At 40.2% G+C, this 20,000-nt stretch overlaps 1 protein-coding gene across 6 annotated transcripts in view; it reads right to left on the bottom strand.

The window, feature by feature from the left end:
• Positions 1-20,000, bottom strand: part of LOC138040377 (CLIP-associating protein 1-like) — a 73,815-nt gene that overhangs the window by 10,635 nt on the left and 43,180 nt on the right. For 3 of the 6 annotated variants that reach the window (XM_068886113.1, XM_068886124.1, XM_068886131.1), the window contains 12 exons: positions 19,680-19,724; positions 19,060-19,239; positions 16,972-17,039; positions 15,698-15,916; positions 14,881-14,998; positions 13,114-13,218; positions 10,051-10,199; positions 9,633-9,715; positions 9,343-9,498; positions 2,944-3,047; positions 2,244-2,307; positions 1,849-2,012 (listed from right to left, as the gene is read on the bottom strand). In XM_068886113.1, coding sequence (XP_068742214.1) covers positions 1,849-2,012; positions 2,244-2,307; positions 2,944-3,047; positions 9,343-9,498; positions 9,633-9,715; positions 10,051-10,199; positions 13,114-13,218; positions 14,881-14,998; positions 15,698-15,916; positions 16,972-17,039; positions 19,060-19,239; positions 19,680-19,724 — 1,455 coding nt within the window. The remainder of the gene's footprint in view (positions 1-1,848; positions 2,013-2,243; positions 2,308-2,943; positions 3,048-9,342; positions 9,499-9,632; positions 9,716-10,050; positions 10,200-13,113; positions 13,219-14,880; positions 14,999-15,697; positions 15,917-16,971; positions 17,040-19,059; positions 19,240-19,679; positions 19,725-20,000) is intronic. The other 3 variants (XM_068886118.1, XM_068886130.1, XM_068886133.1) reach the window with 1 other exon arrangement.

The following is a 20,000-nucleotide window of genomic DNA, read 5'->3' as shown; positions in this document are numbered from 1 at the left end:
GTAATAAGGAAATAACTTCTTGAGGCATATATGTTTCTAATCGGTTTTATACTTCAAACGTTTCGCCGTTTAGAGCTTCGTCAGTGAATGAAGATTATGAGTACAAGATTGCTTTATGTAAAAAAAAAAAAAACTTAGTACAATGGTGGAATTTCAAGGCTCATTAATTTGATGGTGTTAATCTAGATTTAGAGCTCGTCCATTGCAACCATTCATGAGGTTCTCATGCTTGCGGATTTCTAGCGCTTCAATGATTTTACGCGTGCGGATGTCGTGGATGTTCCTGTGGAGGATTCCCCAAGAGATATCTTGCATAGATGGTTTGTTATGGTTGATCAAATGTGAATAAACCGTCTGTTTCACCATTCTGATATGTTCTTTTATTCTGGATCCGATAGTTCTACTAGTTTCGCCGATATAAACCGGATATAAACCGATATAAACTGGATCCGATAGTTCTACTAGTTTCGCCGATATAAACCGTGTCGCAGTGCGAGCACTGTGTATACAAAATCAAATGCTCGCACTGCGACACGGTTTATATCGGCGAAACTAGTAGAACTATCGGATCCAGAATAAAAGAACATATCAGAATGGTGAAACAGACGGTTTATTCACATTTGATCAACCATAACAAACCATCTATGCAAGATATCTCTTGGGGAATCCTCCACAGGAACATCCACGACATCCGCACGCGTAAAATCATTGAAGCGCTAGAAATCCGCAAGCATGAGAACCTCATGAATGGTTGCAATGGACGAGCTCTAAATCTAGATTAACACCATCAAATTAATGAGCCTTGAAATTCCACCATTGTACTAAGTTTTTTTTTTTACATAAAGCAATCTTGTACTCATAATCTTCATTCACTGACGAAGCTCTAAACGGCGAAACGTTTGAAGTATAAAACCGATTAGAAACATATATGCCTCAAGAAGTTATTTCCTTATTACATTATCTATCGAGGCATGGCTACACCTTTCTTCTTCTCATCATATATATATATATATATATATATATATATATATATATATATATATATATATATATATATATATATATATATATATCTTTTTATTAGTACGATATTTAATTTTATAGTTTATTGTATTATTTTCTTTGTTATTATTGTAAAGCGTGTTTGAGCGTCAGGAATTCACGCTATATAAATAAACTATTATTATTATTATTATTATTATTATTATTATTATTATTATTATTATTATTATTATGACGTGAAAGACATTTCAGGTGCAAAAATTCGTCGGAACTAGTAAAACAAACAATTATTCCAGGAGCGTTCATTGGATGCGAAAAGGTAAACAGCCAAACAAGAAGCGGAACGCCGAGTAAGTTTATTCAATTTCATTTGACTCTGAACTGTTTCATGTTTTTCGAATCAACCGGAAGTTGTTTCAATTTTAACAAAACGACCATAGCAATCAGTTTCCTTATAAGGTTATGTGGTACATGAGCTGAGAACACTAGTGAAGAAATATTCGAGGTTGATATAAGGTAGGCCTTATCAATGATATTCACGAGAAATTCACATCTAGACGGTCAAGACGTCGATGGTTTGTTTGCCCAGAGAAGGGTGGGGCGAGGTATAACTCGTCTTCACTTTATACTAAACAGTCATTTGTCACTCAGGGAGGACTGCAACTACAACGTCAGCCAGGCGTTAGGGGTAACAAACGCAGACAGGTTTCCCGTCCAAAAATCCGTCCCGTTCCATTTTTACATCCAGACGAGTTTTACCGTCTCTAGTGTGAAAACGGCTTCTGATTGATTTACGTTCATACATACGATCCAGGGGTTGAACAATGAATGTTTGTGAGAACTCACCTGATAACATCCAAAACTCTTACAACTTTAGACTGTAACGAATTCAGCAATTCGGTTCCAAGCTTGGTAAGAAGGCGTGACAGCAAGACAAACAACCAATCATGAAGGTCCACTTTGTTCACGACAATAAAGTCACACAACGCATCCAAAAACAAACTATAAACCTGAGGGGGGAAAACGTTCCACAGGGTTAGGGTTTTTTCATTGTCTATACATTCTACATTTATTACAACTTCGCAAGGCAAACAGCTCTTCTTCAGGTAAGCTTAAAGCGTCGATCAAGGCAAAAGATTCCAATCCCTGTTAAGCTAAGTACATTTCTGTTTATTAGGCTAAGTTTTTAAAGCGGTCAAATTATCAAGTTTACAAGGTTCCCAAAAACACAACTAAATTACCTTATTGTGAGGATCAAAAAAAAGTCTAGTGAGACACTCCTTAATCTTTGCAAGTTCCACTTGACTGAGGAAAAAGAAAACAAGCAGAAATAAATAAACCAACGAATACTGAAACACGAAATAAAAACCATTGCGAATTACACCTATAATCAATAAAGAACCACAAACCCATTTTCCATCACTGCCATGGTTCAAATGCCAGCTGGTTTTTCACAGCTTTGCCGCGCATAAGAGCGAAATTTCGAGCTGGGAGAACACGGCAAGATTTAGCTCAGTTTTAACCGACCGCCGCTGACCTGTTGGTTCGCCTGGTTGCGCAGCGGAGTACTGTGCACGAGGTCGCAGGATAAAAAAAAACTCCGGCCGGAGCAACACTGCGGAGAACGTTATCTCGGATGAGGACGATAAACCACAGACCCCGTCTAACAACCCATCAATGTTACTAACTCTGCGGGACAGAAAACAACCCACACACCTCTTACAAAGAGCATGCATTAAGACAATGAATATCCAGTTCACTGAAGCATGATGCAGTCCCAAGAGTATATAACTTGTATTGTTTTTATGCAAAGAATCCCCCAAAACATATTGCATTACGGGATGGGGAAAAAATTCTATGGAGGCCGATGCGAATTCATGCCGGTCTGAGTTCGTCACAGTCTCATGTAAATACCCCCTAAGAAAGCTAAGCACGACAAACCTGACAACACCGGAGTTAAGTAGAAAGCTCTGCAGACACATCACACCATCCCTTCTGTCAGACCACACATTACTGCTTGTTAACCGAACTATCTCGGCCACCTCCTGAAAAAGAAAAAGAAAACGACGATATCAGAGGAGAGTCAATTGACTGGTTGTCGAAACTTAACTGATGCGAACCGGGGGCGTCTTTATTTGACATTTGTATGGACACATCCACCGCTTGTCTTTGCCCTCGTAACCACAAATAATTTGAAAAGGACAACAATTACTTGCACCCCAAATTGGCTTTTTTTTTTAATGTGATCTAGCCAACCCAGGAATCAGCCTGGTGTACTTGTCACCAACAGCGACTCTGAGGTATACGATCGTATGAAGGCTGAGTTTCAGTGGATCACAGTCGGGCTCTGGGAACAAATTTCATCTCCAATACAGGAATCCCGACTACCATATTTATTACATCTGTTTGTGGTGCTGTGCTCCGAGGTCATACGCGGATGGAACCGAGCCGCCTTGTATATACTTACGACCTGATATCGCTCAGCTGCGTTGATTTAAATGGTTTGAACCCAGGAGTTACATACCTCGATGAAATTTGATCGTCTGGATGAAAGTAGTCCTGAGAAGGACTGTTGGCAGTGAGTGACGTTTCGACAACCTGAGCGGAAGTCATCTTCAGAGTCGTTCGTTTGAATTTCCAACCGTCCCTTGACTTCCCCTCAGGTTGTCGAAAAAGTGTCGAAATATCAGCGGTCAGTGCTAAGAGTCCTTTTCAGGACTACTTTCACCCAGACGATCAAATTCCATCGAAGTAAACGATGATTAGCAAGGGTAATAATTGCGATATAAAAAAAATCCTTTCGCTAAAAGACCACTTCTGGTAGCCGTTAGTAGCGCAAAACCCCTGGCCCCAGTAATTCGAAGATTGGATAACGCTATCCATGCACTGGATAAATCGCTATCCACAGGCCAACTCAATTGGTTTTGCTTATGTTTATCCGCTGGATAGTGATTTATCCAGTGGATATAGCGTTATCCACCTTTTGAAGAACCGAGGGACCTCAAGCAAGAACCACGACAACGTTGTCTAAAAATGTTATTTCCCGTTATTGCAATAATTTTGCGATTACTCCAAGTCGCTCGGCATGGAAAGTGTGTTTCCACATTCCAGGAATAAAATTGGTGAGAGCGGCGTGGATATTTCCAGAGAAATTTAAACATTCAGCGTCCGGTGCTTATATCCTCTACACAACCTCAAAATTGCTGATTTCACGTCGCTGTCAGGACGACAACGGCAAAGAAATGTATCAACAATGTAAAACGCACGTGCAGGGCGTGTTTTGCCCATTACACCTTTTGTTTTGTGGCGTTTTCGCAGTCGTCGTTGTCGTCCTTGCTTAAGGACGGCGCCTACTATTGTTATTTCGCATACGTTCTGCGCATCTCGAGATACTCGGATTTCCTATGGGTGGTGCTTATTAATACAGGGATGTTTTTGCGCGGTTTAAAATTATCCGGAAATAGTAGATCTTAGTAAGTACTCTTGGTATCCAAAGAGAAATTTGGGGGTAACCATGCATTTTTGAGAGATAATTAAGCTTCAATTTGAGAAGCTTTTTACAAATATTATTCATCAATTATCTTAGAAAAATGCGTGGTTACCCCCAATTTTCTTTTTGGATTTCAATAAAACTTGTTAAGTAAGATCTACATTTTCCGCATAATCATAAACCGGGGCAAAAATACTTTTCAATTAGTAGGCATCGTCCTTAAAGCTCCCAAATGTTGTTAAAGTTCTGACACTAACTACAATTTGATCAGGGTGAATAAGATATCACGATCCTCTGATGAGCGAATTGTCGTGTTTTCATCCCCGCTGAATCAGCACAACAGTTGCTTTAGAAACCAACCCTTTCATTCGTCTACAACAAATACGAGTTTTGTGATCTAAGCATGCGCATTAGGTTTAGAGATGAAATTCTTCATTGACTGACGTTTTGACAACCTGACCGGAAGTTGCCTTCAGAGTGTTCTATTTTTATGTGCCAGCTGAAGCCTCTAATGGCTCTGAAATGAAATGGTTCTTGAGTTTCACGCAAGTTTGGCGTACCTTTACAAAGAAAAAACAATTATGGCCATTGAAGGTGTTTAACGACCGTGACATACTACCAAATTTATGTTGATTTTGAAAGGCGATTTAACGCATCCTGAGCGTCCAGTCAAAAAATTCAGAAGGTCCTTTGCTTCTCGAGTTTCGAAAGAAAGTTTATGTTCCTTTTCAAATGCCTTTAAGGGCACATCGATTTTGATGTTTTATCGTACGTTAGCTTCAAGTCATATTAGATGAAATTAACGTAAAAGCACTTTAAAATCCAGAACTTTCCCTAGTTTAAGCTGCACAATGAAAAGACCACTAATTCCCTAAGATGACAAATTGAGTTCAACGTTAAAAATTCTTTTTGCTCTTTCTCAGCAAGAAGATATTTTAATTTTTTCGTTGGCAAAAAGCAACGTGCACTTCGTTCATCATACAGCCACACGAACAGTTCTTTGGAAGTATGTAAACAAACTTTTGGGGACGTGATAAAAACATTTTCAGAAAAGACACAATTCTTGGACTTAGACAATAGGGAAAAAATAACAATTTGAATTGGAGACGAAGTTCTAAACATTTGAAAAGCGGGCGGACTTCGTCTTTTTACAAAGAGACAATTCACGCAGGTGCGATTAGATAAAACCTAAGCCAAATTGGCTGACAATGAAAAAAACAATATTGCCAGGGAGATTGCCAAGTCTTGAAACTTCCGAAAACAAACAAATCCTACAACTGCAGAGGCAACAAAACGTTATGCATCCTTAAACCTCGGAGAACGATGGGAGGTAAAATGAAAGTCTAATAATAACGCGACTATTAAACACCGTCAATAGAGATCATCAGTCAATATTTCCTTGACATCGAAACTTCGTGAAGGACAATCAGTTCCGTTTCCAAGGAGCCATTTATATTTTCCGTGTCCAAAATAAATTTTAAAACGACGAGATCACTTATCAAACCCTTTACCACCGTACTTATGATACGAGAAAAGTATTTTTAATATTTAAAAGAATAATGCGAGGATGGAAACACCATAATTGCTTTAAAAATCTACCGCGAAAACGCTCTCGATGTGACTCGGATTACCAGAAACCCAAAATAACCTTCGCAGTAGAAGACGACGGTTTAAGATTTGGCATCAATACAAAACCCCAAATAAGGAGCACTTGAAAATCTATGCAATACTCACGATTAGCTAGGTTTCACAGCATTACCTGTCGGAACAGAATAACACCACTGGGGCGAATCAAAAGAAAGATCCCTCTTCTACGACAATATTTAAACCACATCCACTCCTCTCGCGGATTCCCTGGAAATACTGTTCTCACAATATAGCGTTTATAAACGACGACTTCAACTCGGCGCCGATGACACGGACAAGTCGGCCAGTTCTTTGTCTTCACTGCTCTCATATTTGATCGCAGCTTGTTTCTACTTTGCGATCTTACTTTGACGAGCACGTTTCCGATTCATCGCTTTCACCATGAAAAGCTGAATCCTGTTTAAAATGGTGTCCCACAATCTACATTCGAGTTCAGCTCATTTCAGACACGTTCTTCGCAGCTTTATAAATGGAACTGGCTTTCAGTGCACAGCTTTGCTGGCCAACAGCACTAAACATGAAGAATTGATGTGTAATTCATGAGTGGCCTATCTGTCTTTCTGTCCATTCATCCATAACATCTGCTGACGAAAACCCAATTCGTTTCCCGCAAGCTGGCGACTTTACGGGGTACCACCAGAAAAGGTTACGACTTCACCTCGAAACACAGATATTTTGTAAAGAGAGTAGATAGTTACTTGACAGAGATTACATGTTGACAATTATCTTGAAACAGCTTTGCTTCGGGGGTTATTCGCTTAAAACAAAGCCCTCATTAAAATTTATAAGCTCGCCCTAAATAAAAAAGAATATATCGGCAGCTGATAAAGAGGTTTTCTCCTTTTTTTGTGTGTTTTATCTCATGTACATGTGCACAATTCTGTCACATAAAAACGCATCGCTTTTTCCAATTTACTTTCTCGAAAGAATCTCTGCCACTCAAAAAACAAACAGACTGTCTAATTTTCAGGCACCAATGCAATTAACAGCACAGAACGGGTAAAAAAGCATGGATAACATTTCACGAAACTAAGTGTTAAAACCAAACAGCCCAGTCAGGCTGAAGGTTACCTTCCAACAATAAATTTCATTCTTAAATCCTCAGATATTGTTCGAGAAGTTACCTGCACGAAGAAATCGTTTTTATGCTTAGCTGATCGCGTGACAAAACCTATAACGAGAAAACTGTTCTCTGCACGAGTGGTCAGCTCCCATTTATATGCTTCAATTACGTATTACGTAATCGAGGCTATAAAAACAATAGATATTTTGTCAATACCACCAGACTCCATTAGATCCCTATTGCTTTTTGCTTTAAGTTTAAAATTGCACTGTTGGTGTTCATAAGGCTCCCCTTCACTATTGCTTGAGCTACTGCAAGCGAAAACGTCGTCCCTCGCTCAGCCTTAAGCAGCGACAAGAAGCAGCTAGTCGTGATTCCCCGAACAAAATGCAAGACGCTTGGCGACCGTATTTTCGCAGTTAATGGGCCTAGAATATAGAACAGTCTGCAGGTATCCATCAGGGAAAATGCAAACACAAGTACCTTTCAAGCTAAATTAGAGACTCGTTTACTTCAAGAGGCATTTCCACAACAAGAACTATTTTACGAAACATTTGAACACTGATAAAGAATTATTTTTGATTTTATCAAAATTACTATAATATTATATCTCTACAATAGCGATATTTCTTTGTTACAAACATTGACGTCGCATTTATTTTGTTATTGAAATTTGCCAACCACGGAACAAAATTGTTTCAACAGCCAATTATCGCTATAAGAAGGCACTTTTGAATACATTAGGAACACTTTAATTTTACTTGCATATTTATATATTCTAAGCGATATGAATTGGTCCAAGCGGAAAATACCATAATACTCTTTGTTTGTCCACCCAAATTTTGAATAAGCATTGTTTTTGTTTTTTCTTTGTACCATTGTAAGCCCCAAGAGAAACAGGAAACACTGCTTATGCAAAAATTGGGTGGACAAACAAAGAGTATTATGGTATTTTTCGCTTCGCCCACTTTATATTTCGTAAATATCTTTAATTACTTTTAACATCGTATTGTAAAGAGTTTAGAATTGTTTCTATTATAAATGCTATAAAGGTATATATATATATTTATTTATTTATTTGTTTAATATGGAGGTGAGGAAGTTACAACTACAGTCTCCCTAAAAACAGTTTTAAATTAATGAAGTGGCTGCGAGTCACCGTCTATTTCGACAAAAATACACCGCTACTTGAAACGCGACGACAAAGCATCGACAGGGGAGGCGCCGTGGTGGAGTCTCTGGGCGCCGGGGCCAAAGTCCGCATTACCCGCCCGCATTGCAAGGCCGGGCGCCTGACCCGTGGGATGCAGTCTCTCTCTTACCACTAACTGGAGTTTATTCTGAGTAATGATAATCCCAGTTCAACTTAGCGGGTGCACTTGGCGAAAAGCCAACTGGTCAACATCCCGCTAGTTGATGTTCATAACAGATTTGTTGTGTTTGTTTATATCATTATTCTCACTGGCCCTGAAAAGCCACTGAGGGAAGTGAACATATATAGACATCTGACGTTAGTGAAAATATGCTATATATTTGCAGGACATTGTGGCGATTTGTTTAGTCTTCGCGTTTAACTTGAACCCCGTTTTTTATTGATTTGACAGGACCTAGATGCCACAAAGTTCTACAGTCACTCTTGAATGTGACGCGGTTGACAACAACAGTCGTCACTAGTCTCTCTCCGTAGGTTAACACTTTTCCGAGCAAGGTAGCGGAAATTAGGAGGCAATGTGGCCCAGTGGTTAGAACGCTTGAGATCCCTGAGATCCATAGATCCCGGGTTTAAGACCCGCTCTGACCACTCGTTAAATTTGTTCCTGGTTCAACTTCACACCTGCACTAATAAATAGCCAACTGGTTTGCATCTGGCCAGTTGGGATTCTTAACAGTTGTAGTTCTTGTTCTGTTCCGTCGTTTCGTTAACTGTTTTTCAATGGCCCTGAAAACCCCCAATCGGAAGCGGTCAATTAAGTATGCATTGCATTGTAACGATATTTGTACAAATTTCTATTGGTTAATTGCGCTTTATGCAACTGATGTCATCGGCTAAAGACATTTAAGACTTGAAATCAATTCAATCTATTTTGCTTAAACCTGATTGCTGTGCTAAGCTAGTAGTAACACCTCATCGGTAACTTACGTTGCCCGCCTCAATGATTTTGTGCTGATTCCTTGAACCTCTGGACCCGTAAGACCTTTCAGATGATATGCTTCCGACTTCGCTATCATTGTCATCATCAGAACATTGTGAGTTTGTTGAACCAAACGAATATTTCCTTCTGGCGGGGCTTTTATGCTAAAAGTAAAAAAAATAAAATAAACTAACAAGCAAAAAACGAAACAACCGGAAAAAGGATTCCGTCCATCGTAAGACTAAGGGACGTCAAAGGGTGCAAGAAAACAAACTAAATTTTAAAGGTAACCACTGACCCATGCATCCCATACGGCTGCTTCAGTCACTCCTTTAACCACAGCATCACCAGTTTGATTCGACTGTTTCAACATTGGCGGATCTGAAATTAAATCGTTGACAAAACGTTACACAAGTTTAATCGTCTTTGCCAGTAGCGCGTTAAACAAAAGCTTTAACACGACAATGTTCAACTACACTCAGAGTCTGGAAAACATTCTGTTCGATTGATGCACTTCCCAGGGGACGTAATCTGTCTAAATGTCCCTCCATCGCTCGTAAAAGGGTACACTTTTCCCCCGAAATGCCCTTTTGTGGTGATCCTGCTGGCCCAAGATAACGAGAGGATAATGTTCCCACTACATTACTTTTACAAATTTAAATGAACTTTGTGTCTCAAATGTTTCCCCTGATTTTTCCCCTTTAAATATCACTTACTGTGTAACGGACTTGCTTTCTTCAACACTGGCAAATGACTTGGGCTTAATCCCCTATCAACGCTCAATCGCCTACGCTCAGGACTTGCGTCCCGACTCGCTCCACGCGAGCTCGCGCGGGAGCTTGATTGAGAAGCAGTTCGGCCTCGACTAAGGGAAGAAACGAAAGTATTAATAACAGCAGCAATCTGTAACGTACCAGAAAGGTAAAATGACTTTCTGAAATAAGCGTGCGAAAGTTAAAGTGATATAAATACGAACAATTACGTTTAAAAGGTGGTCTTAAAGAGCAAAACCACCTTACCCAGTGACATGGGCATGGAAAGAGAGCGGCACTCCTCTGCATCGAAAGAAAAGCTTATACCCGACTATCGCAGGCAAAAGCGCGGGAAGTATGTGGCTGTCACAGAGCGCACCATCCAAGCTGCAAGCGCGGGTAATAGGCCGTAGATGAGAAAAGTAAGGGAAAACATGAAATAGGCGTAAACTGGCTTAAGGCACGAGAAAAAATACGCTTGCGGTTGACAACGACAGGGATTAATCTAACTAGCTTTTCGCGCATGAAACCATTGTATTTGTCAGTGGTTAAAAAGCGCTGGAAACATGCAAATGATGTCAACCGCAGACTAAAGCTTACAGCTAACTACTAAAAAGACACAAGACAGGAATTTGTAGCTGCCGCAAAAAGAGGTTCCACTAGCTTTACTTAGAGATGTCACACCCATGGATGACTTTCGAAGAATTGGAAGTTAAAACTACTTTTGACAGCATAACAAACAGTAACACGAGAACGATAAGCTTAAAGGATTACGTCAGAGTAGAGTAGTAGAAAGATACCGCGGAATAATTTTGTAGGGGAATACATTATATGAACGAACCTTCAAGGGACAGAATTATGACAAGCAGGTTAATGTTACTCACTGAGGAACAGGAATATACGAAAAAGAATGACTGGGAGGTCGCTTGGGTAGATACTCGAAGCTAAGATGTCGAGAAATACTGCAACAGAAGACAGTGTTAGAACCAGCGCCAGATGTTCAAGAAGGTACGTTTGACAAACCAAACACGAACGGTGACCAAGGTTCTCCTAAAAGCTTAATTCCAAGAGATAATATCTCCTAACGTTTCTGGAGTTATCACTAACGATTCACTGTGGAGAAGACTTCTTCTACTGATATAGAATTCACATGCATAGGGCGGCTTTAATGCTCATTCAAAATCAACAGGGCGTTGCTATGGTTGCATGGTTCGCGCCACATTTTTGTCCCGCGCGTCAAGAGCGCAGATGTACTTTTGTTCTTCTCGTTTGTTGTGATTGACGAGACGCATTTGAAAACCGCTTTAAGGAGAACCCTGGGAAAGAAAATTGTGTTAAATGAACGCTAAGTGGAGAATGTAAGGAGTAACTAAGAAAAAGAAACGGTAAAAAAGAAAAGAAACCTAAGTCTATGAGCGAGGTAAGCAAAAATAGAAGAACCAGACAGAGAAGCAGTGTGTCATTCAAATTGTCATCAACAAAAAAGGAGACTCGTCAACAAAAGCAAATTAAGATGTGCAACAAAAAGGAAAAATTCAAATCAGTCGCGAACGCAAATGAAAAGAAGAAAGACTCTTAAAAGATCATACACTAAAAATTATAAAAGAGACAAAGGCATGCGACACCAAAGCAGAGTTTCTCTCACAGGGCAAAGCATGCATGGCAACTTGAGTATGTAAATAATACAGATAAAGAAAAACGAAATGATCAGCAAAATGAACAGATTTCAGACAACTGGAGCGGCTTAAAGAAATGAAATGTAAACATCGACGTTATGTTCCTCGATCTAAGGACACATTCTCTTCAGAATTTTCCAGAATAAAAACATTCAGTTTGCCTGTTCTTTTGGCACGTAATCCGTTTTGGAATTAAACGCAATAGCATTTTAGTTCACCTGATCCAGACAAAAAAACAAGCCACGAAAATCGTTCGCGACCCTCGGCCCCACTGCAAAGTCGTATCTAGAAAACGCCTGGGGAGCCCAGAACACCGGCCATTAGCATCATTAAAGTTCATTTTCCGTTAATTTTTTTTTCAAGGAAAACGATAATAGAAGCCCAGAATCTAAAAATGGCGATAGCTGACACGACGTTGAAGAGGAAGATTGTGCGTCAACAGGGAATCTCGGCTAAAGCCGAAGAAGAAGGACGACGATGATACAATTACAAAGTACTCAAGTTGCCTACGAAAAACTTTTCCGTTTTCAGAATACGTGTTCTTATGGGGGAAAAAAACCTTATTTCAGTAATTCCCTTAATACTAAAGCGGAAACCTTCTCAAAAGAACGCAACCCAGATTTAAATTCTGAGTGTTCTCAAGGTTCCCGAGGTTTGAGCGCGTGCAGCGTGCTTGAAGCACGTGGCACGTGCAACGCGTCCCTAAACTAACCAATGAGACCACGAAGCGTTGTGGCCACTGAAGTTCCCTGCGCGACGTTTAAGCACGCGACGTTTTTGAGCCGCGGACGGTAACCGGAGATGAACATTACGCATACCAGGACAGGAGTGTCTCCCAGATTTTTAACCCAATCATCTCTAATGGAGGAAAGATACTTAGCAATATAAAGGTGGTAGTGACAAGACAAGTTAAGATGGAAAACAGCTTACTTCCGGTTGCCGTCCGCGCCTCAAAAACGTCGCATGTTTTAACTTCCTATTAGCCTTTTCGCCCGTGTACGTGCCGATTTCGCCGCTCAATGATAAGCATAAAAAATGAAAAGATTTAGAAAGCGTTAAAGCAATTACTTACAGCGGCTGGTGAGGAGAGAGAAAAGGAGAGCGAGACAGAGAAGACTGGGGCGAGTGATACTCAAACCTATTAAAAGTGTCACTGGAGAGAAATTATGAGAAAAACTTAAAGAAACAATAACTTTCATAGCAAATAAAATAATGTTAGGGATAGAAGTCGTTAAGACGTGTTTTTTTTTGTTTTTTTTTTTTTTTGCAAATGAGAGAGAGACGAGGACGAACGACTGCATGACGTTTGGATGTATCATAAAGAACGCCCAAAGGCTGCACTTTTACTCACAGGGGCATACGAACGGGGAGGAAAGAAGGAGAATGTGTGGGAGGGGGGTGGGGTGACTGGAACCCAAGGATATCCAGAGCCTCATCGCTGGGATGCCGCGAGACACTGGAAAAGAACCGACAACAACAAATGAATTGAATGAACATGAATTTAAACAACCACATTACAGCTAATACTGAATACGAAGAACAAGCTACTGCAAAGACTACCATTACTGATGCTAGTGAGCGCCAACTTTGGATGAAGATCTCCAGAGAATACACACTTTTAGTTGACTTTTTTAAATTGAGAAAAGGTTTGCAAGAGATGTGCCTGTTCGAAAACCGAAGTGTGAATCGTGGTCAGCCACGTTAGATGCAGCCACAAGCTATGCAACAGAACATATCTTTTAGTATGGACAAATAAACTCTAAAAGATGAACTGGAAAGGAATAAAAGTAGACTGAACTGAATTGCTATGTACAGGCATTGCACTGAATCACATAAGAAAGCTACAACTTCAAGAAGAGAGCAATGGTACTGCGTGCTGCTCAGCACGAGAAATTTACGTGGCGAAATCTTGATCTGTTAACAAACTAGACTTGCTTTTAAAACTCTCGAACTAAAGTCCACCATGTATTGTAAAAGGCAATTTAGTTGCCTTCTTATGGTAGGACGTCTTAGGTGATGAGACCGCCATGTTCGTGCACAAAACAATAGCAAATTATGGCTCATGTTTTGCATTATAATAGAGTCAAATTCCCATAAGACTTTTTTTCTCTATTATTCTTTGCACCAACGTGGCTGCTGTGACGTCAGATGAAAACCACCTATACGGAAAAAATAATTAGCAATTGCTGGTTTTCACTCACGTGATCAACAGCCATGTTTTTCGACGAAAACAAAAGGAAGCGTTTGCATAATAATAGAGTTAAATTCCCCGAGGATTTGGTCGGGGCACCAACATGGCCGCCTTTTCTTTGTTTTGGGCACCAACATGGCGGTCGTGACGTCATGTGAAAACCGAGAATATAAATGTGGTACAGTCCAACCTCGATTATCCGGATATTTCTATTATCTTGCTTCTCTGGTCCCAGTTTTTCATGCATATTAATTAGTCATATCTTATGATCCGCTGCAAAACAATTTTCCTTCAAATTATAAGGTTAAAACCCGGTTCGCATTTAATTTTTTTCGCTTCAAACACAAATCTGTACATGTTTCGTGCTCACACGCGCCATAACTAATGTAGTGCATTTCACTGAGCTCTGATTGGCTCAGAATTGCTCCGTTGCGAAGTGAGATTCCATGTTCCATTAACGCAATCAGCGTGGTTTGAAGAACACTAAGTAGATTCACTGATTTACTTCAGCATTTTAGACCAATGTAAAAACGTAAAGACTTGTAGCAGATAATTCTTGGGTAACTGTTAATAGTTTTTCCAACAACTATTTGTGATTGTGCTTTAATTTTAAACGTTTTGTTTTTGGCTCATTTATATAAATATTTTCGATTATCCCGACCATTCATCCCAGTCCCGACGAGTCCGGATAATCGAGGTTCCACTGTAGTGCCAAGACAAGTTGAAAACGAAAACAGCTCACTTCCGGTTGCTCTTCGGGGTTAAAAAACGTTGAGAGTGTGAGCTCCCTCTTTATTCCTCTACACAAGTCCTCGCAAATTTAAGGTTTTAAAACCAAATGTGTTAGAATGTACCATACTTGAAAATTTATAGACACCCTCCTGTTGACATAAATCATCGTAAAGATACCCACAATCCATATCGTACCTTGGGGTGGGTATTTTTGTTTTTCCCGTGATGCTTTCCCTACGACAGTATGCCTCAGACCTCTCTCTGGGAGGAAAGGTAGCGAGGAGTCTATCCGGAGATTGGGAACGACTACTAGCTGTTGATGACAAGAGAACAAGGTTGTTAGTCATTACTTATCAGAAAGAAAAGTCAAGTTTGTCGTAGAGCGGTTTTCAATTTTAGTGTCGAAAGTAATTAGCGAATTGCTTTGGTTTTGCATTACGTCACTCAGTGATTGGTTCAAAGTTCTCCCGATACTTTTTCAACCAATCAGAAGTGAAACCAAAACCAGTCGTGGCTCGCGCTTGCACATTTTTCCGCGCTTTGTGTAGGCTACGTGTAATTACTTCGAGTTTTGATTGGTTTACTGGATTGTCTCCTTCCTATCCCAAGCATTAAATTCACCGGTACCCATTTATACACCTGGGTGGCGAGAGGCAGCGTGAGACTAAAGTGTCTTGCCCAAGAACACAACACAATCTCCTTGCCCGAACCCGGGTCACTCGATCCGGAGTCGAACGCACTAACAATGAGGCCGCCGCGCCACCCATAAGTAAGTATCTTTTCTCCATTAGAGATGATTAGTTTAAAAATCTGGGTGATACTACTGTTGTATAATGCGAAATGTTCATTTCCGGTCGCCGTCGCGTCTGAAAAAAGCCCCGTATTTAAGCACGCGACGTTGCATCAAGTTTAGGGTGGCAAGCGCTCGGTAATCAAATGAGAGAGGGAGAGCCAGAGTTGGTTATCGTCTCATCAAAATGAAACTCTAAATGACTTTCCAGTCTTTACTTACGCTGTGACACAGTTCCTCTTGAAGGATACTGGGGTCGAGGTTGCCGTTGCTGTATGTGATTGCTGGAAGGAGAAACGCGAGAAGCAGCCGATCGGAGTTTGGATCGAGTGTTGGCTCGTTCTGCAGACCGCTGGTCGATGCTACTGAGGGAGCGCCCGAGGGAAGCCATTGGCGATAGAAGAGATCCTGGTGTCTTGGAAGCCACGACATGGCGGTAATCTAGGATATAGAATTTAGCGATAAGAAAATATTGTTCCACAAAACAAACATGTTGGAAATGGCTTGTGTGTTTTGTTTTCCCATTTTAGACCACGGGGTGTTCAGTTCTCAAGGGAATTTTCCTTGTGTTTTTTCATACGTTATCCATACATATAGGAAACAGCGCGGCCCAATGGTTAGGACGCTTGCCTTGAGATCAGGAGTTTCCGGATTTAAGACCCGCTCTGACAACTCGTTGAATTTGTTCCTAGTAGTCCCTGGTTCAACTTATCAGCTGCACTTGTAAATAACCAACTGGTTTGCCTCCGGCCAGTTGGGATTCTTAACAGCTGTTGTTGTTGTTGTTGTGTTCTGTCGTTTCATTGGCCCTGAAAAGGTCCTATTCTCTACTTTCTCAAATCCCATAATACACCTTATTTACCCCCCCCCCCCCCCCCGCCCCCCCTTTCCCGCCAACATTTGAGATCGTTCCGTTGAATGCTAGCGGGACTTCAAACGCGATGTTTGAGGAGTTGGCTACACCGAAAGGTCTCGGATGAGTCCCTTTGCAGGGTCCAAGAAATACGTATTTCCAGCTGGCGACAAAAAAATACATTCAAGTATCCTTCACAAGTGAACAATTCTTGGACCGGTGAAAAACCATCAACCAGTTGTCACAGCTGGCCCAGTAGAGAATGGAACTAGCGTGAGGGAAGGCGCGGGCTAAACCCTGGCCGGGCCGGAGGACAGCGTAATAAACACAACTGAGGGGAAAAGGAAAGGAAAGGAACTTTATTTAAGTGTCTAGTTGTTCTATAGCACTAATTGGGGACACTGTAAACTGAAATTAACAATTAACGCAAATCAAGTCAAACGTTGGTTTTTGAGGAGAGGGGAAACCGGAGTGCCCGGGCTACATTGGTGGGATGAGAGCGCTCTCACACTCCGCCATCCCTATGCTGCTACATGGGTGCTTCCTTGAAAAGACATTGCATGTGCAATGGTTAATCTCAACTCTTTGATTTGTGACAAGCTTGTTACTTCTCACTACTGGTGACAAAAGCCACTTTTCTTACCTTCCCTGTGATTGGTTCTTACAGCGCGGCTCGAGACTCCAGACGTTTGACGGGAAGGTGCCCGGGAACTAAACAAAACGAACAAGTGGTATACGTCACAGTCTTGACCCAGGACTAATTCAGTATTATTCCTTAGCAGTATTAATACAAGTAGCTGTGAACTTCACAGTATTAATCCAATACCAGTATTCAATAGTGCATTTCACACCAGCGTTCGAATTTTCTTACATTTTCATGCTTTCGATGTCACTGGATAGTCTTATTTTGAATATTCGTTTATCTGCAGTTGGCTTTGATCAACGGTTGCCCAGATAATAAAACGACAATTTAATTCTTTTCATCAGTCTAGCGACAGAACATCTCTCCTCTGTCATCTTCACAGTTCTTGATTTAGTCAAGGTAATATTTGAATATTGTCACGGCATCAACCGGTCGTAAACACTGTACTTGACGCAACCGCTAAAGCTCCGCTTAGTTTATTAGTTGCCAAAATTTGCACATTAGGGCCGTTTATACGAGAGAAAATAAGCCGCGGCTAACTCTGGCCGCGGCTTACGTAAGCCGCGAACACTCCGTATAAATGGTACAAAATATACGTTCACGGCTTTCTCAAGCCGTGGCTTATCCTGGCCAGGGAGTTTATACTCGTATAAATAGTTCCTTTCGCGGCTTAAGTAAGCCGCGGCCAGAGTTAACCGCGGCTTATTTACTCTCGAATAAACGGCCCTAATGTCTAAGTGTGATCACAACGAAAAATTACCGAAAAGAATAATTCTGTGGACTTTCAGAACCATTTAACCATTTTCAGTGTTAAATGAAACTCAAGATATCGTTTACTTTTTTAAAAGAACCTTTTCACATATGATATGACGAATATTGCGGCAGAAATAGTGATGAAAGGCTATGAATATTTTAAGATTTCACATGAACTTTGTTTTACCCTCCAAAAAAAAAAACGTTCCGTTCGGTTCTCTTTTGCAAAAAACAACGCTTGAAAAATTCATTAAAAAATGAAACTTCACTTAGATGTTATCGGCAACTCGGAAAAATGCAAAAGAAATCAATGATACAATACTCTGTGATATGTGACTGTAAACAGGAATAGTATCTACTGTAAGTGCCGGTTGAATGACAAAAAAAATCAGGATGAGAATTAAAATATAATTAGACATAATAATTTTCCCTGAGGGTTTTTTCCTTTGAACGAAGAATAGCTTCGAATTCTATCGACTTAGATAAAATTTTTAATAACCTGCAAAATCAATTGCACGCACTTGCCTAGACGGAGCAATATTAAGATCGGCATTATAAGGATAATTGTCTTTAAGACTGAAATGATGTTTTTAACACGCCGAACGATTCGCAGTAATTAGAACATATTTAGATCAATAAGATGCTCTTTTATATATGCACACACCAATCACTTTTCGGAAAATATCAAGTAAACCTTCCCAAAACTCTTGCAAAAATGTTTACCTATATAGGAAGTCAATAATTTTGAGTTTTTCCGGCGACAAAAAAATCCGATATACGGTTCGTAATTTCTCATTTGCGTGCGCAAGAATTACTAAAAAATTAGAGCGTAGCACTAATTATTGATATGAACAAAGAGATCATGCCAGTTCACATTTGGTATTGAGAACAGCCGCGCTATTAGAACCAATTATATTAACGCATTATTGGATACGAAAAACGAGCAAAATCGTCTGAAATCTAATCAGATCACCTTGAATTTCTAAGTAAAATTCAAGTCCATTTTGTTTTACTGTGAGCTACATGTAGGCTTTTGCGGTTTAATAAGCTCAGAGATGACATTATTAACTAACCCTGCACAATTTACAAACTAATTTCAGACCCAAGGCTAAAGACCTAGTCTAAATGATGTTAACTTTGCAAGTCAAATTTCTAAACTCCATGTTAAGTCTTTCCAAAATACGATAAGGCTCTTTGAAAAGGGTGCTTTAGACAAGCGCTTTTTATTGTAAACTGGAAAAGTTGGCGGCCTACTGCTAGCCATTTTCACACATGAAACCGCGAATCATCAACATCACTCAATCGTCTAAAAAAGCACGTTCGTGTATATCTTACCTTGGCGTCCCGTCTTCGCTGATTGTACTCGCTGAACGTATTCTGTTCCCCGGTGTAGGTTTCGAGGATTTGACAGAGACAAATCGCCCGGAAGAGAGAGGTTTCGCTGGACCAAGATTTGAAAGATTCCGATCGTTTTCAAGTTGTTTCTGCTTCGAGGGATCGAACGACTTCAGTAAGCTATAGAAAAAAACAGAAATATCTGATAAGACAATTGCCATTTTCCAAGAAAGAGATGCAGTAGTTTTGATGGCGGAAGAAAAGGCAATACTTGTAGTAATAAATCCAGGATGGCTGGTCTTTGATGTAGCATAAATCCGTTTGCAGAAACGCATGCATATTTCGCGCGGCTAGAGACACAAGCAATACCCTAAGGAATGAACTAGACCATTCCTAACTTGTATTGTTCATATTGATGGATGCAACCACTGGAACTCAGGGGAGAAAAGAGGGTCCCTAATTAAGGTATCGCGAAACACAAACGCAAACAGATTTCAAGTGGTTGATTCTTGAGCGAATCCATTACGATCGTAATCTAAACAATGCGTCATATTGACTCGGGTGAATGACTATTAATTACGATATTTAATAGAAAACTAAAAGGGTAACACGCTTCTCACCTCTCAGCCTTGTCTCTAAAATGACCGTGATAATGCCAAAACGCCCTGAAAATCAAGCGGAAAAACACAGAAGTGAAAAAACTTAAATTCACTTCACTGAAGTTCATTATTCACCCAAGCATATCAAAAGCCATTAAATGAAACCAATCCTGCATTTGAAAAAAAAACCTATTGTAGAAAATCTAGAAAATCTATTGTAAATCTAGAGTTATCACAATCTTTAAGACTAAATCCCACGTGTTGATACACAAAGGAAATTAATAAACTTGAAACGACATCTTTCGTTTTGGACGCGGAACCTTCCAAATAGAAGAAACCCAA

Source organism: Montipora capricornis, chromosome 1 (assembly GCF_036669925.1).
Source record: "Montipora capricornis isolate CH-2021 chromosome 1, ASM3666992v2, whole genome shotgun sequence".
NCBI lineage: Eukaryota > Metazoa > Cnidaria > Anthozoa > Scleractinia > Acroporidae > Montipora > Montipora capricornis.
The sequence above is the reverse complement of the archived record's forward strand: the minus strand, read 5'-3'. Positions and strand labels throughout refer to the sequence as shown.